The sequence below is a fragment of the Eufriesea mexicana genome, unplaced genomic scaffold, assembly GCF_001483705.2.
Source record: "Eufriesea mexicana isolate 0111107269 unplaced genomic scaffold, ASM148370v2 scaffold1576, whole genome shotgun sequence".
NCBI classification, from domain to species: Eukaryota; Metazoa; Arthropoda; class Insecta; order Hymenoptera; family Apidae; genus Eufriesea; species Eufriesea mexicana.
The window spans coordinates 186,762-200,952 of record NW_016909689.1 but is presented as its reverse complement, the minus strand read 5'-3'; the positions used below and the strand labels follow the sequence as shown (position 1 = coordinate 200,952).

Sequence of the window (14,191 nt, the reverse complement as noted above, 5' to 3'; positions counted from 1 at the left end):
TATCGCATCCTGCCCGATATCACTTACACGTACGAGCAGTAGTGCGTGCAAGCAGAGCAGACTATACCTAAACGCACCCTCACCCAACGAATCTTCGAACTCGATTTTCTCAAAAACGAAGCCTTGTATGAAAAAATTTTATTCTACATTCTCGATTCAGTTTTATGCGAAGAATTGCCTACATCTAAGTACACCGCGATTTCATGAGTATTCTTTATATAAAAATTGTTTCCATTGAGCACTCCCATGATCAAAGTGTTTTAAAAAATTTCTAGGTCTCGGCAAGTATAATCCTCAAACACTGAAACTAAAATTTCTTCATTCCAGTGTATAGCAGTGGCACTAACTTCGAACCTAGCCAAATCGACTGCACCTTCATTCAACGTCCAAGGGTAGCCATGTCAATTAAGCGAGACTTGCCAGCAAGATGACCTCGACGAAGCCGATCATCGCGTTTCCGTGGCTGTTGCGATCCTACAAGAGACGTAGGTTCAAGTCAGAATGTCTAACTTTCGTGTTCGCCTGCCTTTTGGCGAGTTGCTTGGCCAGAAACAATCCACCGCGTTTCCTGATCGACGACCAGACGGAAATCATTCTCAGGCTGAAGGAAGGTCCTGATATGCCAGTTGGTGAGTACATCTGGAACTCCATTTTGCTTCCATTTGCACGACCATATGTTTTCACTGTATGTATCAACATGTGGTTTTATTTATGCATGGGACAGTGGTGGCTAGTACTGGTAGTTCGAATTCTGGGGTTCAAATCGTTTGATGTCTTCGAAATTATTGTTTCGAATATTCTCAAAGTGTAATTAGAAGCCTCGAAATCTTGGAATTTTAATGTGTAAAACAATTTTGAGACGATTATAGGTTTTCGAGACTATGGAACCTAACCCAAACCTAACATTTACAATTTTTGGTTATATATATACAAGGGTAATTTTGAAACGATTCTAGGTTTCTAAAATTGCAGACTCTAACCCAAACCTAACCTTTACAATTTTTTGTTATATATTTACAAAGGAAATTTTTGAAACCATTCTAGGTTTTCAAAATTGTAGAACCTAATGCAAACCTAACCTCTGCAATTTTCTGTTATGCATGGATGCAAAGGCAATTTTGAAACGATTCTAGGTTTTCAAGATTTTAGAACCTAAACCAAACCTAACCTCTACAATATTTTGTTATATATATATGCAGAGACAATTTTGAAACGATTCTAGGTTTCCAAGATTCTGTAATCTAACGTAAACCTAACCTCTAAAATTTTTTGTTATATGTCTATGCAAAGGTAATTTTGAAACGATTCTAGGTTTTTAAAATTATAGAACCTAACGCAAACCTAACCTCTGCAATTTTCTGTTATACATCTATGCAAAGATAGTTTTGAAACGATTCTAGGTTTTCAAGATTCTGGAATCTAACGTAAACCTAACCTCTAAAATTTTTTGTTTTACATACGTATATAAAAATACAATTTCGAAATGATTCATTACCTTCGTGATTATGGCAATTAAAATCATTCCAAATACGACTGAGTGTTTAAAATTTTTAGAATTCTATTGCATATATAGGTGACTTCATCGTCAAATTTTGAAATGTTTCAAAACTTTTGTAACTATTAAAATTCGAATTGTTTCAAATACGATTGGATGTCTAGAACTCTTGAAAACCTCTGTACCTCTTGAAAAATTAAGAAATTTGGTAAATTTTCATAGCTTTGAAAATTATGAAAGCCTAGAATTGTGACAGACATTCGAATCTCAGCTTCGTTCATGGTTCAACGTTCTTAGTATTATAACAATTAAAATTGTTTATTATAATAATCTGAAGCCTAAAACTGTTGAAAGTCTCTCTAAATCTTGAATATTTCGAAAATCTGAACAATTTTTATGGTTTTGAGTGTCCCGAGACCCCCTAAATTCTTGATAGACATTCGAATGTTATTTTTGAAATGATTCGAAGTACTTGAGACTATGATAATCTTCAATCCCATTAAATATGATTGAAAATTAAAAATTTTTGATAAACTTCATAAGCTAAAACTTGAAAGTCTCGAAAATTAAAGAAATTTTGGAAATTTGGATACCTTTTGGAGTCTTCTGGCTTTAAAGTCAGCTCAACCATATAAAAGTATAATGAACAAAGGAGAAAGAAGATTTAGGTATTAAACGAAAGATAAGTATGAATTTTTTTTACTCAAATTACTCAGCCTTATCTAGGAAAACAAAGTACCGCGATAAATACGATAAACGAGTGAAAAATGAACAACGTAACGAAATTAAAAGTTAAAGTATTCTTACGTAGTGCAATGTTCTATTTCCTGAATATCTAATTCGAATGAACGAAATGAATGAGATGATTAACAAGCTTCCTGTCATGATGTTAAACATTCAAATGATTGATGTATTAGTAGATATATTTAACAACTGAATATTTTTCACAAGTTAATAAATTTACTCCTGTAACTATAGGAATTGTTGTTTCTAAATTATTTAGTAGCAATAAATAAGCAAGGAATTATGTATGGAAGAATTAGATAAGAGAAATTTGATGCTTGCAAGCGTTACAGTAGTTGCGCCCCCTTTTAATTAAACATACAATTAATTTCGAGTCGTAACGATCTTTTCAGTTTGTTATTTTAAATTATTGCTAAACTATACGAGCCATATCAAAGATAGGCGAGCAGATATATTATACAATATATATCACTTCCTCATTCTGATCAATTAAGATAGAAAAAATTACGATAATTGTAGAATATAAATATTTAATCGTTTGTAATCAGAATTTTATTTGTTCGTAAGAAAGAATGTTGTAATTGGTTAATTTGATGAGCAGACTTAATATTTCAAAATGAAAGTTCGTGGACTAATGAAAGGAAATTATGGCAATATATTGCAGTATAAATTAGAACTAATAAATTTCCTTGCACTTGTGCATATATTTCAAGTGTATTTTATATATTGCATGTATCGAGGTATTATACCAGCATAAAGTCTCACTGTCTGATCATAAAATAGATCAATTCTTCCATAGATCATATTATAATTATAACAAATAGGAGGTACTTCGAAGGAATATTTATTATACTTAAATAACAAATTTTTCTCTCACTTCTATCTAAATCCACCTTTCAAAAATTATGCAATTTTTCTATATTCAGAGACTTCTAAATTAAAGAGAAATAAAAGCAGTATTTTAACAATACCTCAATCTCACATATTAAAATAAATAATAATAGTAATTCAATTCCATAAACTATTTTAATTTTTCTAATAAATATTCATTTTTACTATATACTTATTTATTTACCAATAATATATTCATTTCCTAATTATGTTTCCAAAATAAAAGAAAGGTATTTCTTGGTGATATATATTATAGTTAGATAAAATTTTTCTTTCACTTCTATACTTAAATCCACTTTCCGAAAAGTCTGAAATTTTTCTAAGTTCAAGGATCTTTAGATTGAAAAAAAAAAAAAATAAAATAAAATGAGAACAGTATATTTAATAATACTTCAATCTCAAATTTTGAAATAAATAATAGTAAGCCAAATCCATAAATTGTTTTAATTTTTCCAATATTCAATTTTGTTATTAGCTTATTAACGATTTACTTATTTATTTACGTATTTACTTATAATATATTAATTTCCTAATTACCATTCCAATACAAAGGGAAGATGGTTCTCAAAAATATTTACTATAGCTCACTAAAATTTTTCTCTTTTCTACCTAAATCCACTTTCCAAAAAGTATGAAATTTTTCTAAATTCAATGATTTTTAAATAGAAAAGGAAAAAGGTGAAAACAGTACATTTAACAATACCTCAATCTCACATTTTAAAATAAATAATAGTAAGTCAATGTCATAAATTATTTCAATTTTTCAAATATTCAATTTTGCTATTAACTTACTAACGATTTACTTATTTATTTACCTATTTACCTGTAATGTATTAATTTCTTACTTATGTTTCTAAAAGAAAAGGAAGGTATTTCTTGGGAAAAATTTATTATAGCTCACTAAAATTTTTCTCTCCTTTCTACCTAAATTCACTTTATAAAGAGTATGAAATTTTTCTTAATTCAAAAGTTTCTAAATTACGAAAGAAATAAAACCAGTATTTTAACAATATTTTAATCTCACGTGTTAAAATGAATAAAAATAATAATTCAGTCTCATAAACTGTTTTAATTTTTCCAATATTCAATTTTGCTATTAACTTACTAACAATTTACTAATTTATTTACCTATTTACTTATAATATATTAATTTCCTAATTACGTTTCCAAAACAAAAGGAAGGCATTTCTCAAGAAAAATTTATTATAGCTCACTGAAAATTTTTCTCTCCTTTCTACCTAAATTCACTTTATAAAATGAAATTTAATAAAATTTAGATAAATTAAATAAAATAACTTAAATAAAATTTAAAATATGAAATTTTTCTTTATTCCAAAATTTCTAAATTACGAAAGAAATAAAAACAGTATTTTAACAATACCTTAATCTCACGTGTTAAAATGAATAAAAATAATAATTCAATCTCATAAACTGTTTTAATTTTTCCAATATTCAATTTTACTATTCACTCATTTATTTACCTATAATATATTCATTTACTAATAACGATTCCACTATGATTCTATTTATTCGTTGACCATTAATTTCCATTTAATTCGCGTAATTGCGATTTATGTACCCTTTCGCTCATTCCCGTAACCGCAAAATGAAATACCATGTTACGAGCTCCCCATGACAATTACTCCTTCGAAACTACTATATTTCCCGGGCTTCTTTTTACGTTAACCATCCTCCAGTGACTGCATGCCCATGCACAGCGTCTACAGCCCAATCAGCATTTCCGCACATTTAAATTAATTACGCCGTTTGTTCGCTGCCGTATCGTGTTGCGATTCGTGCCGACTGGTTTCTGTTGCAGGCAGTTTAATTTACAGGCTTCGCGGCGTCGATCCTGACGGTGACAGCCTGACGTTCGGCGTTAGAGATCAACCTGGCAGCGACGTGATCCGGGTCGAGAATTTTAGTCCAAGCGAGGCCAATATTTACCTGAACAAATTGCTCGACAGAGAGGTAATTCTTTCCCGAGACGGTCTATTTCGTTCTAATGATTTTCTTTCGTTCGGAAAATTCCGTGGGATGTCATCAATGGCTTTCAACTTGCCTCGCGATCGTTCCTTTCATCTAGGTACCGTTCCTACTGCGGTTATCAACGGTGCGAGAAGAAAGTTGACAATGGCTACGTTATTGCGAGTGAATTTAGCTTCGGATATCGATGAAAGGCAAGAATTTGTTTACTTTCGCAAAGAAAATTTGACGAATTCGCTAATTTTTGTAAAAATTAAGAAAAATATTTTGTTTAGGAAAATTTGAATTTGTTTACTTTTGTGGAGAAGGAAGTAAATTGTTTTGCTTTGTTCGATTAGAGAAATTATCGTACTTTGAGTATCTTCGATATTTTGATCTTGGTTCGCGAATTTCGGTGATTTAAGTATCGTTGGCGAGTACTGTCTTGGTTGATGATTCAAGGGAAAAATTGATGACAGTGAGGTATCGAGTAGAATCAAAGTAGAGTATTTTTTGGAAGTAGGAAATTTTTTGGAGAAATGGGAATGTGTTCGATTCTGTTTAATTTTTGACACAGTTGGAGCTTAATTCATATTTTTCAGTACTGAGATTACGAATATTGTTAGTATTGTAGTTATTAATAATGATGGGACAGATTCAATGGCAATGATCTATTGGTCTATTTTAGATATATTTTAGATAAATATATGAGGTTCGAGGTTTTTAGATATATTTTAGATAAATATATGAAGTTCGAGGTTAAACAATATTTAAGAAAATAATGTAAAAAATAGTAAATCAAATTTTTACTAAAATTCGTGTATTCTAGAAAACTTAAATATACACGTGTTTCCTATGATTTTTCAAATATTTATAAATTTTTCTGTCAATTTTATTAACTAAATTTCTAAGAAATACTCAACATTAAGAATATATATACATATATGGCATCTAGTCTAGTGAATAATGTTGCTGGTTTATGAAATATTACAAAAATATACAATTAAAAATAATATGACATGAATTTTCTATCTAAAATTTGTATCTTCTTAAAATTTTAAACACGTATTCATTTTCTATAATTTTTTAATGATTACAGACTTCTATATCAGCTTCACTATTTAAATTTCTAAAAATCAGTCGACCATTATGAATTACATAATACCATTATGTAGTCTCTATAATTTTTAAATTCTTTTTACGTAAATATTACTGAACACTTAAACTTTCATAACTTTTAATTTTCCTTGAATTTTTAAACACATACATATATACGTCCTATCATTTTTTGAATACATGTAATTTATTAAATAATATTAAATTTCTATTTTAACGTAATTGCTCAATTTTCAAAAATTATTTAACACCACCACATTTTTCTACAACTTTTCTAATATTTTTTACACAAAAATATAAACATTCATAACACTTCAGGCATTCTTGAAAATTTGAACAAATACATTTTTCTTATAATTTATCAATATTCATAATTTTCTATTTCAATCTAGATTTAACATTGCTAATATTTCTTTGAAACTTTTCTCATATTTATTAGATACATATCTAGACCTTCATAATACTTCAATCACATGTAAAAATTTAAACAATCATATTTTTCTTATAATATTTCAATGTTCACAATTTTCTATTATTTCAGTCTAGCTATTTAAATTCTCAAGATTACTTAACATTGCCACATTCCTCTAAAACTTTTTTCATATTTGTTACATAAATATCTAGATTTTCATAACACTTCAATCACATTAAAAAATTTAAACAAACATATTTTTCTTATAACTTTTCAAAATTCACAATTTTCCATTATTTTAGTCTAGCTACTTAAATTCCCAAGATTACTTAACATTGCCACATTCCTCTAAAACTTTTTTCATATTTGTTACATAAATATCTAGATTTTCATAACACTTCAATCACATTTAAAAATTTAAACAAACATATTTTTCTTATAATTTTTCAAAATTCACAATTTTCTATTTCAACCTAGCCATTTAAATTCCCAAAATTACTTAACATCGGCACATTTCTCTAAAACTTTTCTACTATTTTTTACATAAATATCTCTATCCTCATAACACTTCGATCATATTTAAAATTTTAAAGAAACCTATTTTTCTTATAATTTTTCAAAATTCGCAATTTTCTATTTTAACCTATCTATTTAAATTCCCAAAATTAATTAACATCGCCATATTTCTCTAAAACTTCCCTACTTTACATAAATCTTTTACATAAATATCTATATCCTCGTAAAACTCCAACCACATTAAAAAATGTAAACATCTATTTCTTCGAATTTCTTCAATATTCACAAAATTCCCTCGAAGCTCAGAAAACGACCCAATCCCACCCCTTCAACACCATCCACACAACAATAACCGTAATCACAAACACATTAGCATCCCATCTACCCAAGACATCGCCACAAACGACTCCATCTCGCCTCCCCATCCTCCTCTCCAGAAATAGCGGTCACGAAGGCTCGAAGTGTAATTTTTACCTTTACCTATTTTACACGTGACTCGTCCGAAGAAAAATGATTTCTACGTTCACCGGTTCGGTGTCGTGCATCTCGCACGAGTGATCCCCGTTGTTCGAATATCTTTCACGCACAGCAGGTTCGATCATGGTGTACCACCGTCGAAGGCATTAAAGAGAAACTCAGGGACGAGCGAGCGAGCTAAAGAACCGTGCAACCGGTGATCTACGCTGGATCTATTCGTGGAAGTTGTTATTTTGTCATCATCGTCTCTCTTAAACGTGACGGTTTGCGTGCTGGCTTAATTTCTTGTTAAGCAGTACCGTGTGTCCCGTGATTATTGGGTGGAGACTATGCCCTGATGGAGATTATCGCCATGCTCTTGTAGCAATCCGGATAATCCTGCTGCTTTCTAAGTGACAGGGTAGTTTGCATGTTGCCCAGTTTTCACCATCGTTCCACGCTTCCACATCGGCTTCTTCGCGAACTCGCGACCATCATCATGCAGAGACATGATCGAGCATATATGAACATCTTTGACTGGATTTTTTCGTGTCCAGGTTGTGGTAGGGTACAAGAAAATCAGTCTGCTGGTGTGTTATTAATACACATTGGCAATCTGTTTCTATGTTCTATTCAGGGATAGCTTGTGTAATTTCGTCCTCTTCTACTGCCCGCAAATTGTTTGTTATTCCAGGAAGTGTTTCAGACAAAAGTTAGTTTTGTTTTTTAGGAAGTAGAACTGTAATCTCGAGTTGTTAGGTTGTTGATTGGTGGATTTAAAAAAAGGGAAATAATTGCGATACGCTGTAGTATGAATTAAAAATAATAAATTTCCTTGCACTCGTCATGCATGTATTTTGCGTACTTCGAGATATTGTAACAGCACGAAGTCTCACTGTCTAATCGTAAACTGGGTGCATTTTTCCATAGGATCTACTGTAATTATAACAACAGGAAGATAGTTCTCTGGAATATTTATCATAGTTCAGTAAGAAATTTCCACTTTGCAAAAGATATGAAATTTTTCTAAATTCAAAGATTTATAAATTGAAGGAAAGAATAAAGACAGTACTTTAGCAATATCTCAATATCACATATTAAAATCAATAATAATAATGATAATTTAATCGCATAAATTATTTTAATTTTTCTAAGTTTCAATTTTTCGCTTATTTATTTACTATTCTGATACTAGTCGCCAATTGTTTATTATTCCAGGAATAGTTTCAGACAAAAGTTTACCATTTTTTTAGGTAGCAAAGATATAATTTGGAGTTGTTGGGTTGTTGAGATAGATTTATGGAGAATGTGAAGGTTAATTTAAATGTTTAAATAAGTCAAAGCAAAAAATAATTAATCTGGGAAAAATTTTGGAATTATTGTGTCCAGGAATATTATTTAATTTTATTTAATTATTTCAGTTTAGGTACGTTCGATATTTACAAAATGTTACTTGCATATTTGTTGCATATCATCAGTTGTGCAAATCACTATGAATTTGTACGAAATGATTAGAATAGCTTCTATAAAATTCAAATAACTAAAGATAAAACCAAACCATTTATAGAAAAGAATTTCTATTTTCAAAATTATTCTATTAATCCTTACAAGTGCAACAGGAATATTAGATAAATGTTATAGTTTGCAGACATATACTGAAAATTTCTTAAAAAAGGATAACATCAATTTCAGATTAAAACGATATTAACATTCTCCCTAAATATCAAAGACCCACATTCAAAAATTATTTAAAATTCGAATGAAAAGAATTGTCATTGAGAATATAGCGAATGGTATATAGACGTCAAGAATAATCGATCTAAAACCGTGATTCCTTGACATGCCTTTAGGTAAGGGATGAGTATGCATTGGTGTTGACTCTGACAGACGGCAGGCTAGGTGAAGGGAACTTCATCACGCAAAGTCTGCTACTGCTGGTGGAAGACATTAATGACAACGTGCCAATCTTCCGGCCACATCCGACTTCCTTGACTCTGCGAGAGGATTCCGGGCCAGGCATTTTAGCAACTGTGGAAGCCACCGATTCAGACTTAGGTGCACATGGGCAGGTGGTTTATCACCTGCAGGAACTCGATGGCGATAATGACGTGTTCAGCATTTCCACTGTCAATGGGAAAGGTGTCATTCGCCTTGTCGGACGTCTCGACTACGAGAAGAAATATTTGTACCAGTTGAGGATCTTGGCAATTGATCGAGCGATAAATGAAAAGGTTGGTCATTGCATGTCATGTATAGACATACACAGGATGAAAAGTTGATAATAAAAGTAAACTTCGTAATCAAAGGTTGAGATGAAAATATAATGTAAAAATAATAAATAACGAAAGGATAATGTTATGTTTCTAATTTTAGAGCAGTGGAGTTTACTATACTTAATCGTATTGCTAAATTATAACGAAGGAATTAATTTAATTTAATAATTTTCTTGAGAGAGAAAAGAAAACAGTCAAATTTAGTAACAACCCAAGGTGCTGAGAAATTTGAATAAAATAAAGAATAAATAAATAAATGCAAACAAAATTTGGAACCCTGTCGATAATAGAAGATTGTTGGGCAAGGTCGAGAATTAAATTAATTTTGTCCGTGATAATCGTGGATTAAGAAGTCAAATTATGGAAATTAGTTTATGGTGTATATCGAACCAATGGGGAATTACAGCCTTAACTGTGGCTCGCAACGGAAACTGTTAAGACACCGTAATGATAGGACTTACTACATGACCATGTGGTCCAAAAAGTTCAAAACCGTTTCCGCTAACTTATCTGGAGGAATTACGAAATTTAGTTGCCATTTAACCCTAATTAATTAATTATATATAAATCTGACGAACAGAGACTCTATCCTCAAAATGTTAGGAATGTTAGATGTCTAGATTAGATAATATGAAAGCACAAAGGAAGGATACCAATTGTATTTGAAAATAAAATAATAATGGAAAATTATAAACAAACATAAATTAATACAATTCGTATATCCAGTGGTTATTAATTAAATTATAAATTAATTTAATAGGTCAATAAATTAGAAAATAATTTAATTTATAACGAAATTAATTCAATTGATTAGATAAGTATTTAAAAATTGGTAATAGATATTGTAAATATCTTAAAGATTAATTATCTAAAATACCCGAAATATATGAAAAATATTTTAAATATAAATTACACTAAATTAAATTAAATATTTCAAATATAAATATTAAATTTAAATAACTTTTCTAGATTTAATATTTATATTTTAAAAATTCTTTTAGGTCGTTCATCTCACTGCGATTAGGATACGTAAAAATAGGATTACCTGTTGTCATTGTCACCTTGAAACTTGGCATAAGGGTACAAACGTTTCATTCGAGATAGTGCCCACATAGCAATACACAGTTATCTTCGCGTTAAAAAGTATCTTTATAAATATTTCAAGGACAATGGGAGTACTTAGGTGGTTAGAATAAATTGACGTAATTTCTCGTGATACAAATGGCAATTGCTATTGTACAACGCGTTGTTTGCAATTTTAAAGTGGAATGGGAGATGAGTATTTCTCAGTTTACCTTCGTTCGTAATTATTTCAGGTAAACACAGGAACAACCGCGATACTCGTTAAGGTTCAGGACGTCGAGGATCAACCTCCGGAATTCATAACCATGACACCTGTTGCCAGGATCAGTGAAAATGCTAGAATAGGTTCATTTGTACTTCAAGGTCAGTTAACTTATTACTCTCATTAAAGAATGATAACAACTGGTAATGAGAAATAGAGAGAAACAAATTTTCAAATCACTATTTGTTATCATATATTTTTATTTAATGTATACTTATTTTTATATTTAATACATTTTTAATATATTTATTATATTTGTATGTTTTTATTTAATTCAAAAATTAAATTAAATAATTGATTCCTTAAACAGACATATGATATTTTAAAAATTTCAGTATGAATATATTGTGGTATTAATTAATTGTGTGTTCATGTTGATAATTATTTGATAAATGTTATGTACGTAATAAATATTGAAATTTAGAATTTATTTTTGTAAATAATTTTTGTCCAAGTGGATAAATGAATAAAGGAAATAATTTCGAAGATTTTGAATTACCAATTTTCTGTAGTTCTACTTTAAATACTACATTTCAGTATTTTTAATTAAATTTAAAAAGTTAAATTTTCTTCTGATATAAAAGCTAGTATTACCTATCACTAGCATGACAAAGAAAATTATAAAAAGAAAGAAATACTTCAAATAAATATCAAAACGAAAATTCAAAAATCACTTTGACTATCTCAATATTTCTACCACTAATTCACTTAATGCAATTTTTAAATTATAAAATATACTATCACTAGAATTACTATCACCTATCACTGTAACTATAATGATCAATGTGCTATAATGAAAAAGTTATGAAAGTTAGAAAATACTTCCAATAATTGTGCAAATAGAAATTCAAAAACCACTTTGACCATTTCAATAATTCTAACATTAATTCACTCGATACAATCTTTAAATTGCAAAAGATACTAACAGCAAAATTACTGTCACCTATCACTATAACTATAATAATTAAAGTGACATGATAACAAAAATTGACAATTAACAAATGAAAGTCAGAAAATATTCCAGTAATTGTAAAAAGAAAAATTCAAAAACCACTTTGACCATCTCACTGTAACACAGTCTAATAATTAACACAATTAATTATTATTAATATTAACACAGTGAATGTAACATCTAAATCACAAAATATTTCTCAATTGTTAACTTGAAAAATCTTACAGTTCGTGCCGTGGACGGTGACAAGGGAATAAATAACAAAGTGACGTACAGCATCACGCAAGGTCCGAGGTACTTGTTCGACATAGACGCGACTTCCGGTTTGGTGTTCACCAGGGCGCAACTCGACCGAGAAGCGGAGGAGAACTCCGAGGGAACCTTCGTCCTGGAGATCACCGTGAAAGAAGTATCGAACATAGTACCCGCACCGTCAGTTTCCACCGAAGTCACTATTATTTTGACGGATGTGAACGATGAGATCCCAAAGTTCAGAAGCGCGAGATATCGCGCCGAGATAAACGAAAATGCGCCGTACAATACGCCGGTTAATTTCATCGGTGATGCGATACCGGAAGTTTACGATCATGACCTGGTGAGAAGCAGACGTTGGATAATTCCGTGAGGTTATTGTGAAACGCAGGAAGAAGAATTATGATTCGATTCAATTCCCTACGATTTTGTTTCAATGCTCCATTTATAAGTATTATAAACCTTAAATTTATTTATTTTAAAAATTCGTTTCGAGAAATTAAAATTTATTTTCATTATTTAAATTATCAATAATTCGTGTTGAAATTGTGTAATTTAATTTGGATTTTTGGGTATTTAATTGGAAGAGTTTTCAACAGAATTTTCTTTCTTTCAGAATTTTAAAATAGAAATTAAATATAAAAATTAAATATATATTAATAATAATAATATAAATATATATTAATAATATTTATTTAATTTTTATTTTTGCATTTTGAATTTAAGTATAAAAATTAAATATTCTGAAGGGTTTTGTTATTCTAATATTGTTAAATTTAATTTAGTTTCTTTTGTGATCGATTATGCGATTTCTTTGTTCAATTTTCTTCAGAAGTTATGTTTGAAATGCACTATGCCGAAAAGTGTTATTATTATAACATTTTATTTTAGATTTTTAATTTTTAAATCCAAATTTAATTTAGATTTTTGCATAGTCAATTTTATTTTTGCAATCTTAAAAATATATAATTAAAGAATAAATTAGAAGTAATTAATTTAAAAATGAAACGTTCTGAAATTGCTTCAAGATTTTCAAATTTAATTTCAATTTTTGTTTAATCACTTGTGAGAATTGTAAATAAATTTTCTTCCTTCTAAACTCCTGAAATAGAGATATAAATGATACTGATCACAGTTTCTGTTTTGCATTCGAAGTTTTGAACGAAATTTTCTACCAATAAGTGACTCAACTCATTGTTTCCAACAGGAGAAACTTGGAAAATTTGCATCACAGATTTCTGCGTTACATAATGCATTGTTATTGTTGTTAATTATCACTTGAACAGACTCGATAGCTGCAATGCCTTTACTTTTACTTTGATTTGCTTCACTCAAGCATAAGATAATTTATTTATGCGCAAAAATTCGAAATATCTTTTTCTTATTTAATAGCGAGCTAAATATATTTATGTGGAATGATGTAATTTAAATTGGAATTTAAATAAGTGCATTGTCTTAACGAGAAACACGATTTCAGGGAACGAATGGTACGTTTAAAATGTTCATCGAGGGTGATGATGGAATATTCGACGTAACTCCATCGAGAGGAATCAACGAAGCTCCCTTCCTTATACGCGTTAAGAATTCCAGTAAACTCGACTTCGAAGTTAGATCAGGTATTTAGAATAGTTATTCAGCATTTTTGGGAATATTATGGAAAGAATGAAATATTCACGTTATTTTCAATTTTATAATATTATAATAAACTTAAAATAGGTAAAATGTAAAATATAAACATAATATTCTTACTATTCTTATATATTTTATAATTTCT

General features: G+C 29.6%; 1 protein-coding gene across 1 annotated transcript in view; it reads left to right on the top strand.

Moving 5' to 3' along the window:
* Positions 1–427: 427 nt before the first annotated feature.
* The window catches only part of Cad88C (cadherin 88C), an 81,876-nt gene continuing 68,112 nt past the window's right edge, over positions 428–14,191 (top strand). Inside the window, exons 1-6 of the mRNA XM_017901256.1 lie at positions 428–629; positions 4,950–5,101; positions 9,446–9,826; positions 11,185–11,314; positions 12,393–12,760; positions 13,895–14,033. Of these exons, the coding sequence (XP_017756745.1) occupies positions 428–629; positions 4,950–5,101; positions 9,446–9,826; positions 11,185–11,314; positions 12,393–12,760; positions 13,895–14,033 (1,372 nt within the window). The remainder of the gene's footprint in view (positions 630–4,949; positions 5,102–9,445; positions 9,827–11,184; positions 11,315–12,392; positions 12,761–13,894; positions 14,034–14,191) is intronic.